This window comes from Myotis myotis, unplaced genomic scaffold (assembly GCF_014108235.1).
Source record: "Myotis myotis isolate mMyoMyo1 unplaced genomic scaffold, mMyoMyo1.p scaffold_m19_p_8, whole genome shotgun sequence".
Taxonomy (NCBI): Eukaryota; Metazoa; Chordata; class Mammalia; order Chiroptera; family Vespertilionidae; genus Myotis; species Myotis myotis.
This window is the reverse complement of record NW_023416390.1, coordinates 50,951,529-50,976,497: the sequence shown is the minus strand read 5'-3', so window position 1 is coordinate 50,976,497 and position 24,969 is coordinate 50,951,529. Positions and strand designations below refer to the sequence as shown.

At 37.0% G+C, this 24,969-nt stretch overlaps 1 protein-coding gene across 1 annotated transcript in view; it reads left to right on the top strand.

Moving 5' to 3' along the window:
- The window catches only part of CSRNP3 (cysteine and serine rich nuclear protein 3), a 177,856-nt gene that overhangs the window by 38,682 nt on the left and 114,205 nt on the right, over positions 1-24,969 (top strand). The window contains exon 3 of the mRNA XM_036320840.1: positions 2,149-2,235. Coding sequence (XP_036176733.1) covers positions 2,223-2,235 — 13 coding nt within the window. The 5' untranslated portion in view covers positions 2,149-2,222. The remainder of the gene's footprint in view (positions 1-2,148; positions 2,236-24,969) is intronic.

Sequence of the window (24,969 nt, the reverse complement as noted above, 5' to 3'; positions counted from 1 at the left end):
AAACATGGGTTTCTAGGAAAATGACAGTTTCCATCAATCCTGTGTAATTCGCCACTGATGTGCCCAAAAGGCTTGTAAAGGAAAAGGAAAAGCCCTTAGATCTGGGGATTATACCTCTCCGGAGTTGCCTGGGTCTCAGAGCAAGTGCTAATGACCTAGATATCTTAGCACCACAACCCTTCAAATTCTCTTTCTCACATGCGTACGCAGAACCTCCTCACACAGTTTCACACAGCCAATGCCTCTGAGTTACATTCACAGAACCAAGGTGCTGGGTTGAAATGGTTTCCAGCATCAACTACTATACATTGTGCCAAGTACTAGCGTCGATCCTCACTTCCCCAATACTTGGAACTTTGCATTGACTATGACATGTTCTTTCAGAATTCTTCTTCCTTTGTGATGAACTCCCTCCCGGGGGCTTCACTGGCCTCAGTCAGGGTCAGCTCTGTCCATCAGATATATTTTTATATCTTTGACCTTCCAACAGGTCAGAGTTTGAATCCCTTTTTCCTAACACCAACGGTTCCTTGGCCTCTGTGTAAATTACAGGCTAATTAGAGGTATGTAAATTAGATCACTAGATTTCTCAATATTTTTGCTTTCCTCAATAGACTACCTTAAATGCCTAAATAAAATATTTATTTGGTAGTAAAATACAATTATTTTTTATTTTAATTTTAAAAGTAAATAATAAAAAATCTTAATTTCTTTCTTTAGATTTAGCTACATGTCACAGATATGTAGTAGTAAGTCTCCTTATTTGTAACATAGGGAAATTGAACTAGTAGCAATTTCCCCATATTTTTATAGCAGCAAAAACTTATTTTGAAGGGATAAAATTTTAAATGCTATCTCAGCCGGTGAAAATGATATTTAAATAATAGAATTAATTTTCATGAACAAGAAATGGTTTCAGATTATAAATGACATTGGTAGACATATGTAATGCAGTATGTAATTTATTTTTAGCATTTTGTTGTGATTTTGCAAATAATATTTTAAAGTTTGTATTTAATGGACACATTATGAGAAGGTAGAGATCTATTAGCATGCTAGTTCATTGATTTTTAATTGCTTGACTTGCAATCTCATGATATGTATCATTAACAGAGAAGGCAGAAAAGTTATATGCTAAACTATTCTTCAAAGTGAGTGAAATAGGTGATATAAGTTATTGCTTCAGTGGTCTTTACATGCCATCATTTGAGGGTAATGTTCTCAAGAGTTTTAAGCTATAAAAGAATAAAGCTGACATCAGTATAAGTTGCTTACTGAGCCTATTTCTTCATTTAAGTAATCGATTTATGGTATTCCTACACCAGCTATTGGTATTGGCTATGATATGTGATAGTTCATCTCTGAGTATTGTAGAAAGACAATAAATGAACCACATTTTCCAAGGTTCTCTACATCATTTTTAAGGAAAATTTTTACATTGCATATGGACATGACCTAACATATTAGAATGGAAAGTTTATTAATTCTTAAGAAAAACTGATTATATACATTTTAATCTGGGAAAGTAAAAGTGTATAATTACTACCAGGATTTTATCACCTCTTTAAATATTTGCATTAATCATTGTGAATTATGGCACTGCAATTTTAAAAAACAGGATTTTTCTTAAATCATGTTTATGTTAAAGAATTTTGTGTTTAAATTATGTTATTAAAGTCTAAGTTATCTTAAAACCTGAATATACAAATATTTCAGTTAATTTTAGAATTAAATTCCTTAAGTAAACCCCCCAAAATATAATAAATATTCATTGTTATTGTCATCACCTATATAGCTGTAACATTTTGGTTAATTTTCCTTGATTTTCATGTGTTTCAAGATATGAATCTTCTAGAGACTTAAATCTAGTGTAATACTGATTAGTAAGATAGAAGGACTTTAACTTTTTGTTCATAGAAATATTTGATTATATAACATGGTTGTAAATTATTAGAAATTTACTGCATTCTTCTAGAATGGATATTCTTTCTGCACTAAATTATGTGTAGTACAATTATTCCACACTATATTTAATGCCTTATTTATATTCCAAGATTTCTATTGATTTTCTCTAGGTCATATTTACACTTTGTAGTCAGCTTTACTGTTTGAAAATATAACATATTAAAACAAATCTCCTTTTTTAAGGAAAAAATAAGGAGATATCAACAGACTGAAAAGATGTCTTCAGAGGCATAATCTTCAGGAAGATACTGGCGTTCATGAGATCTCAAGGTTAGCAGTTCATACATTATTATTTTCATGTTTTTACGGATCTGAGATATAATTGTGTAACTATTCTAAGTTGTTATTGCTAACATGTAATTATATAATAAGGAAAATGTCCTTATTTAAAATACATATTTTTAACAAAATCTCTTTAAGATTTAAAAAATTCCCTTTATACCATAAATGTATTATTTGTGCAATTAGGGATGGTTAAAAGAAAATACTGTTTTAGTAGAGAACCACGTTATAACTTGCTTCACTTATTTGTTAAGAAATCTGCACCTATATAGCAAATTTTACCTTTCTAATGTATCTTTGGCTAAAACACACACATATTGTTTAAAAATAGCTAATCATCAATCCTAAAATTCTTTGAATCAGATTCCATGGCTTTCCCTCAGTACAGTCAAAAAAATTGTTCTTTTGTTGGACATGTGCCTGCAACAAAATGACAATATAAATGAGCAAAAGAATATTTAAGGATCTTTTCAAAGCTGTTTAGAGTCATGTATCTGAAGAAGAAAACCAAAATAAGCCTTCCCTTATTAAGCAGCTTATAATAATAATACACTAATAAAAAAATATTCATTTGTAAGTTTGGATTATCATTTAGGTTAAAATGGTTCATTCTAATGGATGGCTTGAGAAAGTGGATGATTTCTGACTTCTTTATACTGTGGAACTCAATATCAAAATTTTCATAATTTTAAATGAAAACATTGATGACCTTTGATTTTGATTGCTTTGGTCAAGCTTCTTTTCCGTGTCTGTATCTTTCATCACTGATCCAAAGATGTATTCATTCACATTTGTCTGGAACTTACCATATGCAAGGCAATGGGCTAAGTGTTTGGTTGTTTCAAAATGAGTAAGATATGGTTTTTGTTCTCAAGAATTGTCCAACCATATGTTACTCAGACAAGTTTTATTATTAACACGATAAACACATAATTAAAAGGACAAGCTAGATATAAAAGAGTATTCTATGAATTCTAAAACCCAATGGGAATGAGTTGGGGATTATACATTATTTTACAGTATGGCTTTTAGTAGGCTAAAATATTGAGTTTATACCAATGGGAGTTTTGCTCTATTATAAGCCACACCTAACTGTCTTTCTTTTTTATCTTATTTATCTTATGTTATCTTATGTTATCTTATCTTATGTTATCTTATCTTGTGTTATCTTATCATCTTATCATTGAGAGTATTACCAATGTCTCCCATTCTCCATTTTCCCCCCCACCCCCCTTTGCCTGCCTCCACCCAGTCCCACCCCATTCCAGGACTTCACCACACTATTGTCTGTGTCCATGGATTATGCCTATATAAAAGGCTAGTATGCTAATTGTTCCTCCTACCATCTGACCGGTCACTATGATGCACACTGACCACCAGGGGGCAGACACTCAACACAGGAGCTGCTGAGCTGCAGTGACTTGGCAGCAGTGGTTCTCGGGTGACGCACCCCAAAACCAGAGAGGAGGGAGCCCGATTCCTCGCAGGGCCAAACGATTCCACCTTCAGCCGTGGGTTATATTGTTGTTGGGGCACTGTTGGCCCCAAATCTGGTTTACTGCACACTTGCGTTTGCATTCCACACCCTGTACGACAGCAACTTTGCAGAGTGCCCTCTCTCACTCCAGGACCCCTCAGGGAATGTCAGAGGGGTGGTTTTGGCCTGATCCCCTCAGGCCAGGCCAAGGGACCCCATCTGCCAGAGGGACCCCACTCACTCTGCAGACGCCAGGGAGGGACCGAGAAAGGTTGGCTCCAGGGCATGTCTGGCCCATCTCGCCCAGTCCCGCCCAACCAGCCACCTTCTAATTAATTTCCTTTCAATGTGCAAGAATTCGTGTACTGGGTCACTAGTATGCATATAAGTTCTTTGGTTAATCTCTTCCCATACCCCACCCCCTCTGAAAGTAGTTCTTCAAGTATAACACAAGTAAATAATATGACATTCTAAGAAAGAAGTTTCTTTTATGGCACAACTGCAAATTTAATGTTGTAGAAAATAGTTATGCAACACCTACGAAAAGAACAAAAGTGAGGATTGCCTAGTTGTTTTTTCTCTCCCAGTATATTTGACTTCTTTATTAAGCTCCTCAGAGAATTAAATGACCTCCTCAGAGACCTAGAAAGACATGCTATAAACTCCTAAGGGGCCAATATGCACATAGTAGCTGGGTGAGTAAAGAGGTTTGCAATGGAGTGGGAGTCTAAACTCCACCTGAAACAGAATTACACAGCACTGTGCTTCTCACAAAAACCTTTTAAAAAGGTGATATCTTAAGAAATTAAAGCAAGTCAACTAATTAAAAATAGTAAAATTCTTTTGTGAAAAGTCACTGAAGACACCCCTTGCTGAAATTGTGCCATTAGACAAGTGGTTGTATTAATTTATATAACCATAATCATTCAACAAGTATCCATCAAGTGCCTACTGTGTGCAAGGGAGCAACAGCATTGAATAAAATATACCAATATCATTGCCTTAGAGGAAATTACATTCTAAGGGGTGGATACACATAAGCAAAACAACAACAAAGTTTGTTATGTATTATGTTAGATGGTGATAGTGCTATGAAGAAATAGAAAACAGGAAAGGGAATATAGAGTATAGGAAGGGGTGGAATTTTAAAATAAGCCTAATGATTTAATACTGCAGAATTTACACAAAAGAAATAGATATTACTTTTGTCTGCATAATGACAACTAAAAACAAGTGTGATGAAATATAACACCTACTAGAGGCCTGGTGCACAATATCCGTGCACTGGGCGTGGAGTGGGGGTAGGTTCCTCAGCCAGCCTGCGCCCTCTCCCAGTCCGGGAGCCCTCAGGGGATGTCTGATTGAAGGCTTAGGCTTGCTCCCCATGAGGAATAGGCCTAAGCCAGCAGTCAGACATCCTTAGCACTGCTACAGAGGTGAGAGAGGCTCCCACCATTGCTGCTGTACTTGACAGCCATGAGCTGGCTTCTGGCTGGGCGGCGTTCCCCCTGTGGGGTGAACTGACCACCAGGAGGCAGCTCCTGCATTGAGCATCTGCCCCTGGTGGTCAGTGCATGTCATAGCGACCGGTCATTTCACCATTCGGTCGATTTGCATATTACCCTTTTATTATATAGGATTGGTACGTTTTCTACATCATCATTTGTTAAGATGAATGTTGCTAATACATGTACAATAACTAGTGTGTGTCTTTCTCAATTTCACCATAAATAAAATACATATTTTAAAAATGATAATACATTTACTACATGTACATGAAATATTGTCAAAATGTTTGAAATAAAGAAATATACAATTGAATCTGGGTTAGTCCATTCACATGCAAAGGGGGTAAAGACTATAGTTATTCTTCTGTGTAGGGGTGGGGGACGGAATTGATTCATTTGTTTTAATTGAACAAATATTATAAACCTAAAATAGTTAAGGATCATTCTGACAATACATACAGATGATACATGGTGCTAGGAGTTTTTCTCTTTTTTGCTTTTGTTTTATCATTAGTCTTATGTTAAAAGAGCACTAAGTAATTGGATTGAAAACAGAAAGGAATTATTTATACTACCTTATTCACATGGTACACTAATTTTTTTAAGGACATATGTCTTCCTTTATATACTAGGTTTACTAGAAGATATATGGAGATTTGGAAATTAAAGTATAGCAATCTGTTTGTGATCATCAACAAATGAGTTATCAAGTTTCTTTTTATGATCATCTGGTTGAAATTGTTCTATGAAACACTGGGTGCTGAGTACAGGAGTCTGGAGATGTTTATGGCCCAGAAAACCCTGCTGTTTTGCAGCCAATAGATAAACCCACCATATAAATTGATATTATCTTAAAAGTCATTCAGTCTTGACTACTGGATAGAATTGAAAAATTTAGCCAATCTGGTAGCAGAAAAAATAGTTAAATCAATTATTTTTCCACTGTTAATAAGTCAATGTAAAAGAAATATCTAGTCATCCAAATAAACACAATTTGGATTAGGAGGTCTCAATATTGAAACTCCTTCAATCTTTCAGAAGTCAGACATTCTAAATAGTATATTATCTAAAAAAAATAAATGTCCAGTATTGGAGTATTAAAAGGATTATAAAGTCAAGGTTACCATTGTTTAGAGGGCCTGTATTAATTAAACCAAAGCAGAGAGTGTTTGTTGCATGTTGTAGTAAAAGAAATGGTCAGCTCTGTATGGTTGACCATAAGAAGTAGTGTCTATTTAGGGAAAACCAAAAGAAACTAAAAAATGAGAAACACGGGGATGTGGAGGAGAGTTATGGAGAAAAAGAAGACTTCTCAAGTCATGCCGCTATGTGAGAGCTAGATTTCTTCTAAACCAAAATTAATGCATTCATCTGGAAACTTTGGAGAAAAGGACGAGGAACTCTTGTTTAAGGGCAACTGAAACAAAAGCATATGCTTTCCCTCAAGTGCCCTTGTTTCATCCTCCCTCTATTTGCTTTACAAAACGCTAGCCTCAGGAATCATTTGTGAATTTGTGTCACAATACCATAAACTTTTCCAAACAATGAATCTTCCATTCTCTCACAAGCCATCACCCACACATAGATATCTTTGAACCTCACATCACCTGGCATGGCGATGCTCTGGATAGTTCCTCCTTCTCTACCTTTTCCAATGGTTCTCCGGATGATTTATGGCCATTCTCATCCTTCTATCATGTTTATAATGTATCTAAACCAAGGTTCTCAAACTGAGCACTACTGATATTTTGGTCAGATAATCCTGTAGGGGCTGTCCGACATTGTAGGGTGTGCAGCAGCATCCCTGGCACTACACGCCAGTACTACTCCACTCCCCCCAAAATGGTTCCAGACATGGCCCAATGTCCCTTCAGGACAAAATTATCTCAGGATGAGAACCAGGTTAACGCCTAACTCCCACAACCTCAATAAATGTCTACTCCACATCAACCACAAATCCTCCTAACCACCTGCAGCATCTTCCTCTCAATTAAAACTCATCTGAGATGCTTTAAGTTCCAGCCTCCCTTGTTAAATTAAAACTGACTTCTGTCTGACCATCTGTGTTTCTGGTTGTCTTTTATTTGCTTATACCTGACCTTGTATCTAACATGTGTCTTACAAAATAAGAAGAGTGAATATAAAATCAGTTTGAAAAGGGATTAGGGAAAAGGACTAAAATAAAATAAAAACATGAGATTAGGTCAGGAATGGTGTTAGGTTACAAATAAAATTAAATCTTTTTTCTCTCAGGTTTTTTTTGAGATCTTTCTATGTTCTCCAAGTCTTGCTTGGAATTTAGCTTGGACATGAGCCTTTACATTTCTACAGCCTGTCCTTTCTTACATTATACATTCAACCTTGAATCCAAACTATAGTGAATCTTCTCTTTTTCATATCCAGGCACATTGAATGCTACAGGAGCAAAATATACCAGCCTGCAGACTTAAGGTTTTCTAATCTGAGTTAGCCTCTCAATAACATTCACTAATCCTTTCCCTCTGACTGTGGTCAGCCACTGTTTCAAAAGTTTATCACTCCACTGAAGGCATATAGTCTCTCCCTTTCGCTCTCAGTGCACCTGCTATTTTAAAAAGAAAATTGAGGTCATTGTGTGGAAACCATTTGTGCATCCTTGCAATCCTCTCCAGTATCAAATGGCTACATCTAACAACATTCTTACTTTCTTTCCTCCAATCTTAAAGGATCAGGTGCCCTTCCTGCTATTGAAGGCAAAGGCTGTGTTTGATTTTATTCCCTCTTCCTGATGCCGAGGCTTTTGCCATTGGTTATTTTTCTTTCTATCCTTTATCTTCAACTTTTCCTTCTTTGCTAGCCCATTTCCTTCAACCTGTACACACTGTTCAAACTTCTATCCAAAAGAGGAAATTGGCAAACAAAAACCAGCTGACCTCTCTCTCCTCTGGATTTCGCCGCCACTACCATTCAATCTCTCTCCTCTCCAACCCATTCAAAGTCTGCAATGCAATCTGCAAGCATTATCTCCAGTTTCTAAGATTCAGTCACCCCCTCAGCATAGTGGGATCTGACTTCTAACCCCATTTAACAGAGCATGCTCTCTCTAAAGGCACAGATGACCCACAGTCCTTATCTTGACTGGCTCTCTCAGGGGTATTTGACACTGTTAACTTCATTTTTCTTCTTTCACTCCCCAGGCTGTTGTGCCACCCCTTCCTCTAGGCTGGCTTCACACCTTGTACACCCTTTTGTAAAGGCCTCTTCCACAGGCTCTTCTTTCTCTGTCCTTTCAGAAAGTCACGAATCGCAAACTCAAATACGATGAGGTGGCAATAGGTAATATAAATGAGTGCAGACAGCTAATTGAAAACAATACTCTGTAGGCCAAATAATGTGCCCACAAAAGTTCTTTTACTCAAATGACTTCCGAGAGATCTACCCTAAGCTTATTGCTCATCTATTTTCCCTGCTCTTCCTTGTCAAGTAGAGCCACTCTTATGACTTTATTGTTAACATAGATGGAATGACTCCAACCCTGTTCTTCAATTAAGCTAAGATGTACATATTACAGTACAAAAGTGAGAAGTACTGATATCTATTCCCCACCCACACATATGCATATCTTCCCTCATTACCAATACCCCCCACCAGAGGAGTACATTTGTTACAATGTATGACATACAGTGACACATCAGAGTTTACTGAGGATTCACTCTTGGTGTTGTACATTCTGTGGGTTTAGACAAATGTATAATGACATGTATCCATCATTGTAGTATATTATACAGAGTATTTAGACTGCCCTAAAAATCCTTTGTGCTCTACCTATTCAACCCTCCTTTATACACCCTAAGTGCTGGCAACCACTGCTCTTTTTATTGTTTCTCTAGTGTTGCCTTTTACAGAATGCTATATACTTAGAACCATATAGTATACTAGTGGCCCAGTGCACGAAATTTGTGCACATTAAAAAGGAATTAATTAGAGGAAACATTTTAATATTGCTATTTGCCCTTTCTCTATAATAGAAGTGTCAGGAATGAAAGCAAATTAGTAAAATGTTTATGAAAGTCTCCTTCCTGTCAGAGTCTGGGGCATGCCATGAGACCTGGAGTCAAGTCCCCACCCACCCACGCGTGCCTCGAAATTGCGCGAGACACAGACCCAGCTGGCCACACCCCCATCAAGCCCCGCCGGGCAGGGGGCGCAGCCTCAAGTCCCCAGCTCTGGCGCCCAGTGGGGGGCATGGCCACAGGTCCCCCGGTCCAGCCTCAGGTCCGCTGGCCCTGACACCAGGGTGGGGGGCATGGCCTTAGGTCCCCTGGCCCTGGCGTGAGGGTGCAAGGGCATGATGACCATTTGCATATTAGCTCTTTATTATATAGGATAACCTTCTCAGATGGGCTTCTTTCAATTAGTTCTATGCATTGGTTGCTCCATGTCTTTTTGTAGGTTGATAGTCCATTTTGTGTAGTGCTGAAAAAATATTTCATTGTCTGGATGTACCACACTTTATTTATCCATTCATCTACTGAAGAACATCTTGGTTGCTTTAAGTCTTGGCAATTATGAATAAAAATTCTAGAAACATTTATGTACAGTTTTCACATGGAGATAAGTGTTCAATTCCTTTTAGTGACTACCAAAGAGTGCCATTGGTAAGTCATATTGTCAGATTATTTTTAGTTTTGTAAAAAATCACCAAATGTCTTCCACAGTGCCTGTACCATTTTGCATTCCCACTGGCAATGAATAGGAGTTCCTCTTGCTCCACCTTATCTCCAGCACGTGGTGTTACCAGTGTTTTAGATTTGGGCCATTGTAATCAGTGTGTAGTAGCATCTCATTGTTTAATTTTCATTTTCCAGATGACGTATGATGTGGAATGTCTTTACTTATGCTCATTTTTCATCTGTGTATGTTCTTTGATGAGGTGCCTTTCACCCATTTTTAAATTTTTGTTGAGTTTTAAGAGCTATTCTTTGTGTATTTTATTTTTCCAAATTTTTTACTGAGTTGTTTTACATTGTTGAGTTTTATGAGTTCTTTATAAATATTCTGGATAAAATCTTTTGGGAGATGTGCAATTTGCAAACATTTTCTTTCCCATCTGCGGCTTGTTTTTTGTCCTCTTGGCCATTTTCACAGAGTAAGATGAAGTCATATTTATCAAACTAGTTCTCTGATGGCTATTGGTTTTCATGTTGTATCTAACAGCTTTTTGCTTAACTCCTCAAGGGCACAAATTTTTCACCTATTTTTCTTCTACATGTTTAATTTTATATTTTACATTTAGGTATATGATTCATTTTGAGTACATCTTTGTATAAGGTAAGAGAATGAAGTTCAATATTTTGCATACAGACATCCAATTGTTCCATCACTATTTTTAAAAGATTATCTTCTCTTCATAAAATTGCCTCTGCACTTTTGTCAAAAATGAGTCATGTTGATGTGGTCTATTTCTGGCCTCTACTTCTTCCCATTATCACACTGCCTTGATTACTATAGCTTTAGAGTAAGTTTTGAGATAATAGTGTGCATCCTCTTCTTTTTAAAAATTGCTTTGGTATTCTAATTCCTTTGCCTTGTCTTATAAATTTTAGAATCAGCTGGGTGATATCTCCAAAAAATCTTGTTGGGCTTTTGATTGGAAAATTGATGTATATTAAAAATGCTCCAAATTCATCTTAAATAAGAAAAGACACATGAGAAAATATTCATTGCATATGTAAGATAAAAGTGGTCAAGATTATTAAAATATAGAATATTAGATATCACTAAGAAAATATACACTTCTGTGGTTAGGCCTTATGGTAACTTCTTATGAAAGAGTTTCTGGTGACCTCTAAACCTGAAAGAAAATACTCAACATCACTAGTAATCAAAAATGTTTGATATGTAATCTATAATAATAAAAGCACAATATGCTAATTAGACCAGACAGCCAAACAACCTTCTGGATGACCTTCCGGATGAAGCTGGGGTTGTGAGGATGGAGGCAAGCCACCGTGGCTGTGAGGGCCAGGCCCAATGGACGAATTTCGTGCATCGGGCCTCTATTAGTCATATAAACATATAAAACTTGGGGAAATAGCATACTGACAAAGAGCATCATTTTTAAGGTTAGACTGAACTTTTAGTTCATTCTCCAATTCTCCATGAGGATTTAGACAAACTGTTTAAACTCTCTAATGTTGAGATGCTTTATTAATAAAGTAGACACAGAGGCTGGCCCACTGTCAACACTCACATGTGGATTATTATCATAAATACTAGAGGCCTGGTGCACAAAATTTGTGCATGGGGTGGGGGTCCCTCAATCCATCCTGCACCATCTCCAATCCAGGACCCCTTGGGGGCTGTCCAACTGCCGGTTTAGGCCCTCTCACAATCCGGAACCGCTGGCTCCTAACTGCTCACCTGCCTGCCTGCCTGATCACCCCTAACCACCTCTGCCTGCCAGCCTGATGCCCCTAACTGCTCCCCTGCTGGCCAGATCTCCCCTAACCACCTCTGCTGGCCTGATCGCCCCCTCACTGCTCCCCCCTCACGGCCTGATCGCATCTAACCACCTCTGCCTCAGCCCCTGCCACCGTGGCTTTGTCCGGAAGGATGTCTGGTCTAATTAGCATATTAACCTTTTATAAGTATAGATGTTCAATGTTGATGAAGATGTGGGAAGATAAAACATGTCATATTATAAGGATATGCAGGTAATTTGGTTTAACTTTTCTAGAAAGCCATTTGTAATTGTGTATCAAATAACCTTACTCTTTGTATATCCTTTGACCTAAGGGTTCCAAATCTTTAAAACCTTAATGAAATAATCAGTTAATGAACACAAAGCTATGTGTACAAAGATGTTTATTTGAAATGTAAAACAATGAAAATGGGAAACTTCTGCATGACTATGGCATAAAAAATAATTGTCATTAGAAATCTATTCAGGCCCTGGCCAGTGTTGCTCAGTGGATAGACTGTCAGCCCACTCTGAAGAGTCACAGGTTTGACTCCTGGTAAAGGGCATGTACCTGGGTTACAGGTTGCAGGTTCAATCCCCAGCTCCATCCTGGTGCCTTGCAGGAGGCAACCAATCGATGTGTCCCTCTCACATTGATGTTTCTCCCTCTCTCCCCAACCCACACCCTCCCTTCCACTCTTTCTAAATCAATGGGGAAAATATCCTCAAGTGAGGGTTAACAACAACAATAAAATCTATTCAAAGTAACAATCTGAGATAGTTAAAATAAGGGAATTCCAGCAGCATACTCTCAAAGCTATTTTATAGCCTCCCTTTTTACTTACAGAACAGCTTTCACAGTGTGATGCTATTAAATCATGTATATGTATAGAAGGAAGGGGTGATTATTTAAATGAATATGTGTATGTGTACATGCATAAAAAAGTGGTTAAGCCTGAGTAGTAAGGTGTAGATTAAATTTATTGCCTTCTTGGTGTTTTCAAGTAGTGTCTAAATTTCCTGAAAACACATCTTGGTTTCATAACTTTGTGCTTTTACATAGATGATTTTTCTGGTTGAAATGCTGTTCTTTTCATCCTTCCCTACCTTTTATTTGCTTCATTAGACCCTCTTTATTTTTAATTTTTTTAAAAAAATATTAAATTTATTGGGATGACATTGATAAATAATAAAATTAAACAGGTTTCAAGTATACAATTCTGTAATACATCATCTGTGTATTGTATTGTGTTCACCACCCAAAATCAAATCTCTCTTTATATTGAACGGTTTAGAGCCCCCTCCAGAAAGTCTTTTCTGAGCTTTTTTCAGATTTTAGCATCTTGTATTTACTATCTATGAGATAATTGATCACTTTATTCAAATTATCTATTTGCATGTTAACCTTCCCTTAAGACCAGAGACCTCCAAAATATAATGTATAAAACCTGTGGGATAAGCAAAGATATCTTTTGAGAAGCATAGTATTTATATCTATGTTTCTTCATCATTTCTAACTTCTATGTTTAAGTGTTCTCATAATTTAGATAATTTGTACAGTTTTATATATATATATGTATATATATATATATATATATATACACACACATATGTAGTAGTGACGTGCATGCAAAATCACTTTGTTACTGGTGAAATGTATAATTTAAAATAGGTGAAGACCATCACACTGAGGTTTCAAAGGAGCAAGAATATGGCATATCACTTTGCTGAACTTAACTGAGATTAAATTTTATTAAACTCCTACCCACCTTTATGAAGTTAGTTGTGAAATGATTTAAAATTTGAATTATGGTGAAAAATTACCTTTCTCTCATTTATTAAACTCAATGTGTATGAGAGTTAGAGGGAATTTGAGAGAAAGGAATGGAGGAGAAGTTTATACTAAAGTAACATTCATGATTACTAATGGTTTTAAATGGTGAGGAATAAGAACAGATGCACACTTATAGTTTCCCAAAGGTAGCTAAAAATGCAACATTGTCATGAAGTAGAAGATCTATGAGGATTCACAAAAGGGAGTATACATTTTCAAAGCTAATGAAATTTTGATGATAGAGTATGTTTGTTGACCTCAATTCTAAAAGCTCATAACTTGAAAGTCCTCTAAAAATTCTCTTTACAAGAAGCTGCCCAATTTATATAGCTTTGGGATATCTGTCAATTAGTTCCACTACCAATCTGATAGAAGGGCCAGAGGTCTAAACCAGTAGAATTCTATTCAAATAAGTTGGATTATCTTATAGAGAATGACTCTTCTAATTTTAATAAAATTATAGTTCGTTCCAGTCATCTATAATTTCAGACAAAGAATATAGAAAAAATATAAAAAGTCATATTTATGATTTTAATAAGGAAAGATAGATATACAAATGGAATAAATAAAATATTTCCAAGCTGTTTTTGTGTTGTTTTTAGGGTAAAGTTGAAAGTATATAGCTAAAAATATCACTGGATGATGGAAAACATTTTCCTTTTCTAATTAGTTTTTTTTAATGTTATGAGCATGATGAATTAGGAGGCTCTTTTGGATTTCTTTGTGTATAAATTATTATAGCTCAATATTTTTCTGCCCTTTATTTTAAGCAGAGCGTATTTTAATTTAGCTGTTTCTTTAGGCTTTTAATATCAAGCCAAATATAAGAATCTAAAAATTTGTGTTACTTTTGGACAATTTTGTCCTACTCTAAAGCATACATTTCCTGAACAATGTTATTTTTCTCATGATTGCTTTTAAGAATCTAAAGAAATGAATATATGCTATGAGATATTTCTCATATGGTCTGATATATTAAGAAAAAATAAAACTAACAGATGGAACCTATTTCAGAACACCTTTAACTATCTCTTAGTATTAAAGTTATTGTATTTATCAAAATGATTTTTCAAAACAGGATAATATGATATGATTTGAACACAAACACTTAGGAATTGTCTTTAACATAGGTTTGATTTCCAATTGTCAGTATTCATATAACCATTTCTTCTACATCCAGCAGTGGTGGTGACTTTATTTTTTTGTTAAATACAATATAAATTATTAATTGTTTAAAAATTGGCTGCTATTTTATGTTTTATTTTATTTCTAGATATTTTATTTTTTAGTCCTTTAAAGACAGAAATATGGCATAAAAAAACAGTCAACAATACAAAAGTACAATAGATGAATAATATAACATAATATAAGAAAATATATATTTTATTTGGCCATCATAGTTTGGCTCATTTCCAAACTCTCCTTCTTAATTATCATCGCCCTTGTCTAAGGCTGACTGAGGAACTATTCTGCTTTAAACTAGATTTTTTCAGTGCTGCCCATAGCAACGGGAATCCCTTACTTACCCATCTCCACTTGACAGTCTCAGAGGTTAAAGGGCACAGCGAGTGCTAACAGGAGCCAAGCTGCCTCACACTCACATTGTGTTCCATGTATTGAAACTTCTAGAGGTTTATCGATGCAGTGGGACTAGAAAAATAAGAGCTGCACCAATTTTCTCCATGGCCTTCATCCTTTCTCACAGACACATGATAACCACAGTTACCAAAAAGAAACTAGAATTTGCCTCTTCTGTTTTTTGTCAAGCTAAAATAATGGAATTTCTTTTTTCTTCTCAAGTCTGTCTTACCGGGTTAAATATAAAGTTTAGCAGATTATCGCTTCTATTCAGAACATGTAATATTCCATTTCTATTTCTCTGTTACTGATATGTGAATAATAAGAGTATTAAATAATATTATCTATCCTATCTAATAAAAGAGCAATATGCAAATTGACTATCACTCCAACACACAAGATGGCTGCCCCCATGTGGTCAAAGATGGCCACCTCCATGTGGACACAAGATGGTCTGCAGGGGAGGGCAGTTGTGGGCTATCAGGCCAACAGGGGAGGGCAGCTGGGGGAAGCCAGTCCTGCAGGGGAGGGTAGTTAGGGGTAACTGGGCCTGCAGGAAGGGCAGTTGGGGGTGACCAAGCCTGGAGGGGAGGGCAGTTAGAGGCAATCAGGCCGGCAGGGGAGCAGTTAGGCGTCGATCAGGCCAGCAGGAGAGTGGTTAGGGGGTGATCAGGCTGGCATGCAGAAGCAGTTAGGGGCAATCAGACAGGCAGGCAGGCAAGCAGATGGCAGCCAACAGTCCTGGATTTTGAGAGGGGTCCAAGATTGGAGAGGGTGCAGGCTAGGCTGAGGGACACCCCCCCCCCACCCGTGCAACCATTCAACTGTTTGAACGATAGCTATGACGTGCAATGACTACCAGGGAGCAGATGCTCCGACTGGTAGGTTAGCTTGCTGCTGGGGCCCTGTCAGTCCCAAATCTGGTTCACCTGCACCAGATTCCCTTTCAATGTGCACGAATCCATGCACCAGGCCACTAGTGTTTAAAATAAAAGGCTTTACACTAAAGACAAGTTAGAAATTTGTGTTTACAAATAGGTAAAATACTAGACAATATTTTTGTTGTTTTCAACATACCTAGTATAGATTTGTGTTAATAAAATCAATACAACATACAATGCATCCTAAATCTAGGCAAGAATGATTCTTCTCATAACTGTAGAATTTGAAAAATATATAAAGTAAGAAAATAAGGTGATAATAAGATGTATGTAATAAAAATAAGTATCTCATCAAAGGTTGTACTGCTTTTCCTGGTAAAGGAACATCTGTGTTTTAAAATTGAAGAATGTTTTACATTTAGACAAGGCCAGAAAACTGGCTGCCTGAAAGCTGAAGATATATTTTGTTTAGATATCATAGTTGTTTCTTTTTTTTAAATTACATTTGCTGAATTTCTACTGCTCACTTTCTTACTCTAGCCTATTTAACTTATTTTGTCATCTGTCTGGCCCTGAAGGCATCTGAGTTTGTTTCCCCAGCTTTAAAAAGTTGTTTTTGCATGATTTTAAAAACCTTGACAAGTATATAGGGCAGATTTTCCTATATACTATTTTCTTATATATTATAGACATGTAAATTCTTTGCAATGCTTTAAGGATGGTACTTGGCAATATTTATTAAAGTATTAATTCCTTTGAATCTTCTATCTCTCTGAAGCTGTTCTACAGAAACACTGATATAGTTGAATAAAGGATGTTCCCTGATGAATTGAGAGTAAAGAAAAATCAGAAGCCTTCCAAAGACTATGTCAGTAGGAATTAGTTTAATAACTTATAGTAAATCCATATAATGGAACATCATAATGCGCTTTAATGATGAGAAAGGCAATCTGGAATGAGATAGTTCTAACATACACTGACATGGAAAGGCATCAAATAAATATCAAATGAAAAAGAAGGTGACAAAATATTTTTATTTTTCTGTTAATAACTGTCGCATATTATCTATATATATATAAAAGGCTAATATTCTAAGTGTCCATCCAACCGGTTGCTATAATGCACCCTGACCAGCAGAGGGCAGAAGCTCACCTCAGGAGCTTCTGTGACACACTGGCCATTTACAGAGAAATGCCACCATGGAACTGGCACCCACAAAGCAACACCCGGCTTCCCCCAAGTGGGACACAGGCCCTGCCAACACCCCAAAGCGACAGCCCACCAAATCGCAGCCAACGCTGCTGAGACCCCATAGCACAAAATGCAGCCCACAGTCCAGCCCAGCCCAGCCCGGAAATGGTTTCTGTTGGTGCCAGGTAATGACATCACATAGTAATGTCCAGCTTCTTCTCCTTAGCGACTAGCCTCCTTGGAGTTTCTTCAGCCCAGGAACACAACTTGCTTTATAGCCAGGTAGAAACATTTTACACTTTAACCAAATGTCTGTGAAGTCTTTTCCCATGCCTCATCTCATTTCATCCTCACAGAAGTCCTAGAGTAAGTAGAGAGGAGACTCAGTGGAACCCTATTTTCTTTTCATTAGCTGGAAAATAGAGATTTAGAAAGCTTAGAAACTTGACCCGACTGAAAAGAAGTAAGAAATGGTGGAACTTGAAAATGACTTCAGGTTTTCTCACTGCACAGAATATAGTCAAACACTGCTGCAGTTAAATATTTTACCCTTTGTTCTCCCTGCGTGCTCTACAATAATAATCTGCTTTGTGTTGATATTTACTGCTTTGTTGCTGACAATTACCTGAAAGAGAAGTTGGGGTGCTTCACTGGGCTGGAGAAAGTTTTGCTAAATCAGAAAGCAGGTCTAATTAAGCAAGTTTATTCTATATCTATAAAAGGCTAAGTTGACTCATGCAATTGCGCTACATAGAGAGTTCTCGCTGGTGCCAATCGCACGCATGTGTTTCGATCTGTCATTGCCAATCGTGAACTTGGTTGACACTTCTATTATAGAGAAAGGGCAAATAGCGATATTAAAATATTTCTGCTAATTAATTTCCTTTTAATGTGCACAAATTTGTGCACCAGGCCACTAGTTAAAATAATAATACATTAGTATATTGCTAATGTATACCAAGCTGGTAAGGGTAACTATCCATTTTGGGGTGGGATTATGGTGTGTTTCTAATATTCTAAACCCATATTTTCATAACATTTAAATTATTAGAGCAAGCATATATGACACATAGTTAAAAGCTAAACTGTAGACACTCAAAACACTAAAATATTCTATTAAAAATATTGGTTAAGACACCATTTTTCTATATTTACACCTAAGGCATAGTTTGGCTATTGATACAGTAAGAATAATGGTATATAATATGTTTCAAATTGTAAGCACTCATTGGATTATGTCTCTTTAGTATTTTTGAGGGTTTTTTTTTAATTTAAATGAAAAAATTCATTTTTAGAAATATAAGTAAATTTTTAAAAATATAACATCCTTAGGAAGAAGAAAAACACTTAAATATTTAGGCACATATTTTACATAGACATAAGCAGAGAAACATGTTTGGATAGTTTTACTCTGGGGATCAGGTCTATTCTAAATGCTTTAGATATCTATTGTTTTGATGCACATTTTAAAAATCTATAATAATCTGTTTGAAAAGTAAGAAAAAGTATATTTCTCTTGCTGTTGAGAAGAAAAATTTGTTATCTCTGCCTTAATCTTGAACCAGACACTGGTTTGCAACATAAATTTGGCAAAATGTAGATGCCCTGTCCTTGTAGACCATTTGGTCTGTAAATGGACAGATGATATACAAGATGGTCTTCCTGTCATGAAGGAGAGAATCAAGAATGAGGCAAGCTTGCATGCAAGAGAAGACATTTGTATGCTAGCCTTGGAAATGTTTATGTCTGACCTGATTACAATGACAGGTTTATTGCCAAGATGAGAGAGAATTAAAACCTTGCTGGCTTACAGACAAACTTGACAATAAAGAAAGGACCATAGTCTAGAAAATGAGATCATGGCTTGGACTATTGTCATTATTATCAATAGCAAACATATACGAAGCACCCACCAGATGAGAGGCTTTGAATTGAGTGTGGTGAGGCTGATGTTATAAACCCACATGAGAAGCTGACAGAATGGCATATATTTAGGCAGTTGATTTAATGATATATTTAGTCAGTCTAGACATCACCAGAATTGGTAACATTTGAAAGTTTCTGTTTCCTATAAAACTATGACTCCTCAGAAAAATGCACACAAAAGTTTGTATGTTAAATCAGAGGTTCACTCATCCATAGGCCCCTGGCTTTACTTTAAATTGATTTTCTCATGTTAACACTGGCGACGAAAATGGCAATCTAGTTTGGAACTCCAGGGTATCCGCACATGTGTGTGCCAATAGTATGCTTCCAAAATTCGTTTTAATTAAATCTTAACCAAGTATGTCAGCAACCTTTCTGAGCATTTGTCCATTTAAATGCAAAGTGTCATATATTCTAGCCTGTTAAATGGTGGTGGTATTGTTGTTCTAATGTTCGTTTAGGACAGACAGCTTCAAAGTTTTAGAATGCAAATTCATTTGACCTCAAATTACTCATGTCCATTAGTAAGCATGATTAAACAGTTTCCTTCAAAGTGCATCTGAATATGCATTTTACTTCTTCCCTAAGAGTCAATTGATGCTGATTTCCACAATGTCTCCCTAAGTTTCAGCTGAGTATGGTTTCACATGATTCCATCTGACAGGGAGCCTGCCAGCATCCAATGAACACACGAAAACTATACTTGTCACCTAAAGTATTAGTTTCATCAGGTGAAAAGCAGATAATAACTGTCTTTAAGACTTCATTGTTTTTTCTAGGTGTTTATGAAATTACACTTAACATTTGTAGAGTATTTAATGTTCAACATGCATTAAGCCCTTCAGGTCAGTTCAGTGAACAGAACCATGGGTGAGATTATTTGAGCTCGCCCATTGCCACAGAAGCACAGCTACAGACGTAGATTCTGACAGCATCGGCTCATTCCTCGGAAAGTCACATTTAACCATGATCCACTACAGATAGATAGTGCTTTCATGTATGACAGTGATTGGACCGACACATTAAATGTTCAGTTACCAGAGTACAGGATTTTAAATAGTTTTTCAATGACAGAGTGAATAAATAGTATGACAATTTTAAGCAATCTGTATGAAGATTTGCTATAGGACCATGTGTTGCTACACTGGTTATAGCCATTGTTTTTGTTTCCCTGTTGTATGGTAGCCCCAGAAAGGAGATTGGAAACAGGATATATAACCCAGACAACCAAACAGGGAACTCTGCCTTCCCTTTCCTCCCTCTGTCTCAATGGACTCTCCCAAAGAACCATCCACGGCAGGCTCTATCTCTATTTTTCACGTGGCGTTGCTGTCTCTGCTGCCCAAGGCAGAAGATAAATCAACTGCTTCAAATGTCAGGAGAGAAGGATGGGACTAACAAGCTCAATGCTACTGACCCATTCAACGCCATGCTGCTCTGTCATGTGTGTGGCGAAGGGAACAGGCAAGGGGGAAAGAAGCTACTCACTGAGGTTCTACAGACCCTACCCCAGGAACACTCAGCTTTAGGGATTTGTTGGCCACATGGCAAATACATTCAGAGACTAAACAACAGGGGACCCCAAGGCCCTAATGCCAGGAACCTCACCTTGCATTTTCCCCAGTGAGAGTATCCCTGAATCCTAGATATATAATGAATGGCATTTATCTGCTCTTTCATATCAAGGTTGTTTTATGAGTAGCTGTAAGAAAGACTTTTATTATCAACAATCAATACTTTCTGTCAGCATTAGAAGTGTAAATGTGAGGAAAAAAATTGTTACTAACTTTAAACTCATTTGTTATGAAGTCTTTGCAATTATTCAGCATGCAACACTTCCTCTTAGGGAGCTCATAGGTTGCTGTTTTGTTTTGTTTTTTTAACATTTCACTTATGGTGCCTCAAAAGCAAAAATCATGATGTTATTCACTCAGAACTCCCTTTTCTGTGGCCTCTTAATGTTTCCTCACTTCTTTCTTTTGCTTTTCCTTTTCTCCGCCCTCCCCTTTCTGTTTTCTTCTCTTCCGATTGATGTTAGAGTTTCCTTCCCTCGCCTTAATTAAATTTTTGACCTAGAACTGCTGTTTGCCTCCCATTCTTATTTTTGATACATTCAATTCAGAAAGCACTTATTACCTCCCATGGGCACAGGCACTGAGAATTCTAAGTGAAGAAGAAATAGCTTCTGCCTTGAGGAAACTACGGATCTTTTTTCCCTCCCTTCGGCTCCTGAAAAGGAGTAAGAAAAGCAGAACTAGAATGTTCGAGGATAAAGGAAGAGGATGGAGGTGACCTTTATCTTTAGCACTATTAGCAAGGACCTACTGCCCTAGCAATATTCCCAGCTGTCATGGTGGCTACAATTCCTTCAGAAGACAGAAACTTTCATTCGCTACTATAGGAATGTCTATAAATACAAACACCCCTGAGAGACATCTAGTTAATTAAGCTCTTCCTATTTTGGAGTCCCATGGTGCATTGTTTAATTTCTTCTATTATTATTATCATCATATACCATCCTGCCTCTAATTGTGCAATTTCACCCAAAACCAGTAGGAGAAAAGTGGGACAGGCCATTTTAAGGCTCTTGGATTCCAACTAGTATTCTTGCTTCTTTGAAGATGGTGTTAGCTGCCTCTATTTTCCCATATTCATAAAATAGTTATCTCTGTGTTCTCTGCCACTTGCCCACTGTCCCCATTTCCATTCTATCTCTTCTTTCATGACTCTTAAGGAAGAAAGGGCATACCTAGTCATTCATTATTTCCATATATATATATATATATATATATATATATATATTTTTTTTTTTTTTGCTTCTTTTCTTTTCTTTTTTTCCATCACTATTCATCCTCCCTATACTGTCTTCCACCTCACCCACCCTCCTCTCCTCTGCAATCACACATGTTGGAGGAAGGGGGGAAGGGAAAGGCTGAACCAAAAGGAATAGAAAAAGAGAAAGAACTCAAGAACCCATATAGTCGTAAAGAGCCAGTTTGTGAAATTGCTTTTGAAATGGATCATTGACATTTTCAGTGGCATCCTCTTTAATATCTTGTCTTGACATTGTTCTCATTTTTTTTATAATTATCTCCATGGATAGAAATAGATAATCCAATGCTTATGCTTCAGTTGAAGTGTCCCCCTCCCCTTAATTAAAGAATAATGAAGTGGTTTCTCTTTGCATTGCGTCTTGACACATTTTCTGGAATGTGACAATACAATTGTGAATATTATTTTAGGGACATACTCCTCATTTGTGAAGGATCTGGTGTCTGTCACCATTGCTAGGTACCTGCCTTGCTAGTTTATGAAACAGCAGAAACTGCTCTGTATAACATTTCTATCACTTCTTACTTTATAATCACCCCAAATATATTTAGGGTTTTCCCCAAATTTGGTGAAGAAATGTTCTTGCCCTAGCTGGTTTGTCTCAGTGGATAGAGCATCAGCCTGCAGACTGAAGAGTCCCAGGTTCCATTCCGGTCAAGGGCACATGCCAAAATTGAGGGCTCTGTCCCTAGAGTGGGGCGTGCAGGAGGCAGCTAATTAATGATTCTCTCTCATCATTGATATTTCTATCTCTCACTCCCTCTCCCTTGCTCTCTGAAATCAATAAAAATTTATTTTTAAAAAATGTTCTTATGATGGACTGCAGCAAACATGATCATGAGCAAGGTGAGGTGTTATTTAAGCAACCATGACAAAATGCAATTTTTTTGGAGTCTTATCCATTTTCAGACATGGAAGCATAGAACAGACTAATGAATCTCAGAGGGAAGCGGGGGGGGGGGGGGGGGTGTTTAACCAAATAATTTATATGCATATGGACACAGGCAATAGTGCAGTGAAGGCTGGGGGCAGAGGGAGGAGCACAACAGTGGGGTGGAGGGGGTCAATGGGGGAAACAGGGAGTATCTTACAACAATAAAGGTAAATTTTTAAAAAAAGAGAGAAAAAAATAAAATTTATGAAATTTTTGCATTTAACTCCATAGTATATTTACATTTATCGTGCTATGATAGAATGTTTTGATTACTTAAAGCATTTTCTCCAAGTGTTTTCAGTTAAACTGACAGATCAATATGCACAGTTTTTACTCTGGCTTGATGTTAAGTCCAACATGCCTTCCTTGATAGAGAAGCAGAAATAGACAAGAATTCGTTTTTCTTTCACCCTGTTCTACTAGGACACTGAATTTTCATGGATAACCTACTTGATTTTTTCCCCTCATCATGTACATACCCACTTCTCTCTCACTCCTGAGTAAGCTGACATTTCACCTGACATTATACAAAAGCCTCACCTGTTTGTTCAAGATCTGATTATTTTCCCCTAAGGCTTGTGTATTTTGAGCATTTTTCATAGCTCGTCTTTCAATGAGAACTCCAAGAAGACAAAAAAGTTGCTGTATAGTATAAGTTACAGCATGACTTACAGAGCTAACGTATACTCAGATGTTTAATAACGGCATTTTGATGATAATTTTAATATTTTTGACACCCGTCTTTATATGACCTTCTTGCTTGAACTATTGTGAATTTATATGGCACTCCAAGTGGTTGCCTCCTAGCCATTTGTTTGACTGTAAGAAAGAAGTAGGCAGTCGCAATGGTAATAGTTGGTATAAAAATGGCATAAATTTTAAACATGAATTTAATATGTACCTGGGCTCTTTTGGTTTTTATGTGAGACTGATTCCTGGTTAGGAATGTCTGTTAGAGTTTATGCTGGAGCAAATGGTAAGAAACTTTCTTGACTTGAAACTAGAAGTGCTGGGAATCAGACTAAATCCACAGGTAAAGCCTCATTCTTAAACTTAAAGAGATCAGAGCTGCTGGTGATATGCCAGTCAACCCAAAGGATAAATGCCGGAAGTAACTGGCCTGTAGACCATCCTCCAAAACAACGTTACATTACAATACTCTCCTGCTCCAGCCTCCACCTATTGCTATTCCTGGAGAGCCTGTGCATTGTCTCACTGAGGTCAGGTGTTGGCTGCCAACCAGTTCTCTTTCTCTTTTTGTTCTAAACAGCATTGAATAAGCTGTTGAACTCGTTTATATTATTTGCTTCAGTGGCTTGCCCTGGCAGATTACTCCCTGTCTTTATTGTTAAATTCAGTGTACTAGTAGTGTTTTAATTTTTAGTTTGTAGGCCAGTGTTTAACATTTCCATTCGTGTAAACAACACTGGATACGTTGATATTCTCTCCAAGACAGAAGCTTATAATGCTCATCGCATTCTCTAGTTAGAAGTCTTTTACTTAGAAAACTTCATTTTTGCATGATCTTAATTCTGTGGGAAGCATAATTAATACCTATGTTCTCATTCTTTGCTCTACTTCTGGGCAAGGCATTCTCTTTATCTCCTTGCAATGCTTAACTGTGCAGTCAGCTTTCTCACCATCCTGTGATTGCTAAGCCCTGGAGACACATGCAGACTTTCCTCCTCCATTCCATAAGACACCTCATTGATCTTTCCAGCTTTATTGCACCAGTTCATTGTTTTCCACAGGAATCCCTGCTGGCTGGTCCCTACAGGATGCTGGCTGCATTCCCAATTACCTCCTTAGTCTAAACCTCTGAAGCCTGAACTCTGGATTCAAGTAATGTAGAGGAGAGCTCAGCTGCCGGGCCCTGCCTGGGAGGGACAATCTATTTTCTTTGGTTGGTAGTTTGGTAGTTTCTCAGTATTTATTTTAGCATAGTTTCTAGATAATTTGTGTAATTTATGCATCTAGAAATAACATCACAGGAACATTTTGCATATATTTGAAAAAAATCAAATATTTTTGTCTGGCAGGGTTTTCTCTGAAAAGTATGCCTTTCCAAAGAAAATGTTTCATTATAACATCTTGTATCACCCTGATGGCTTAAATTCAA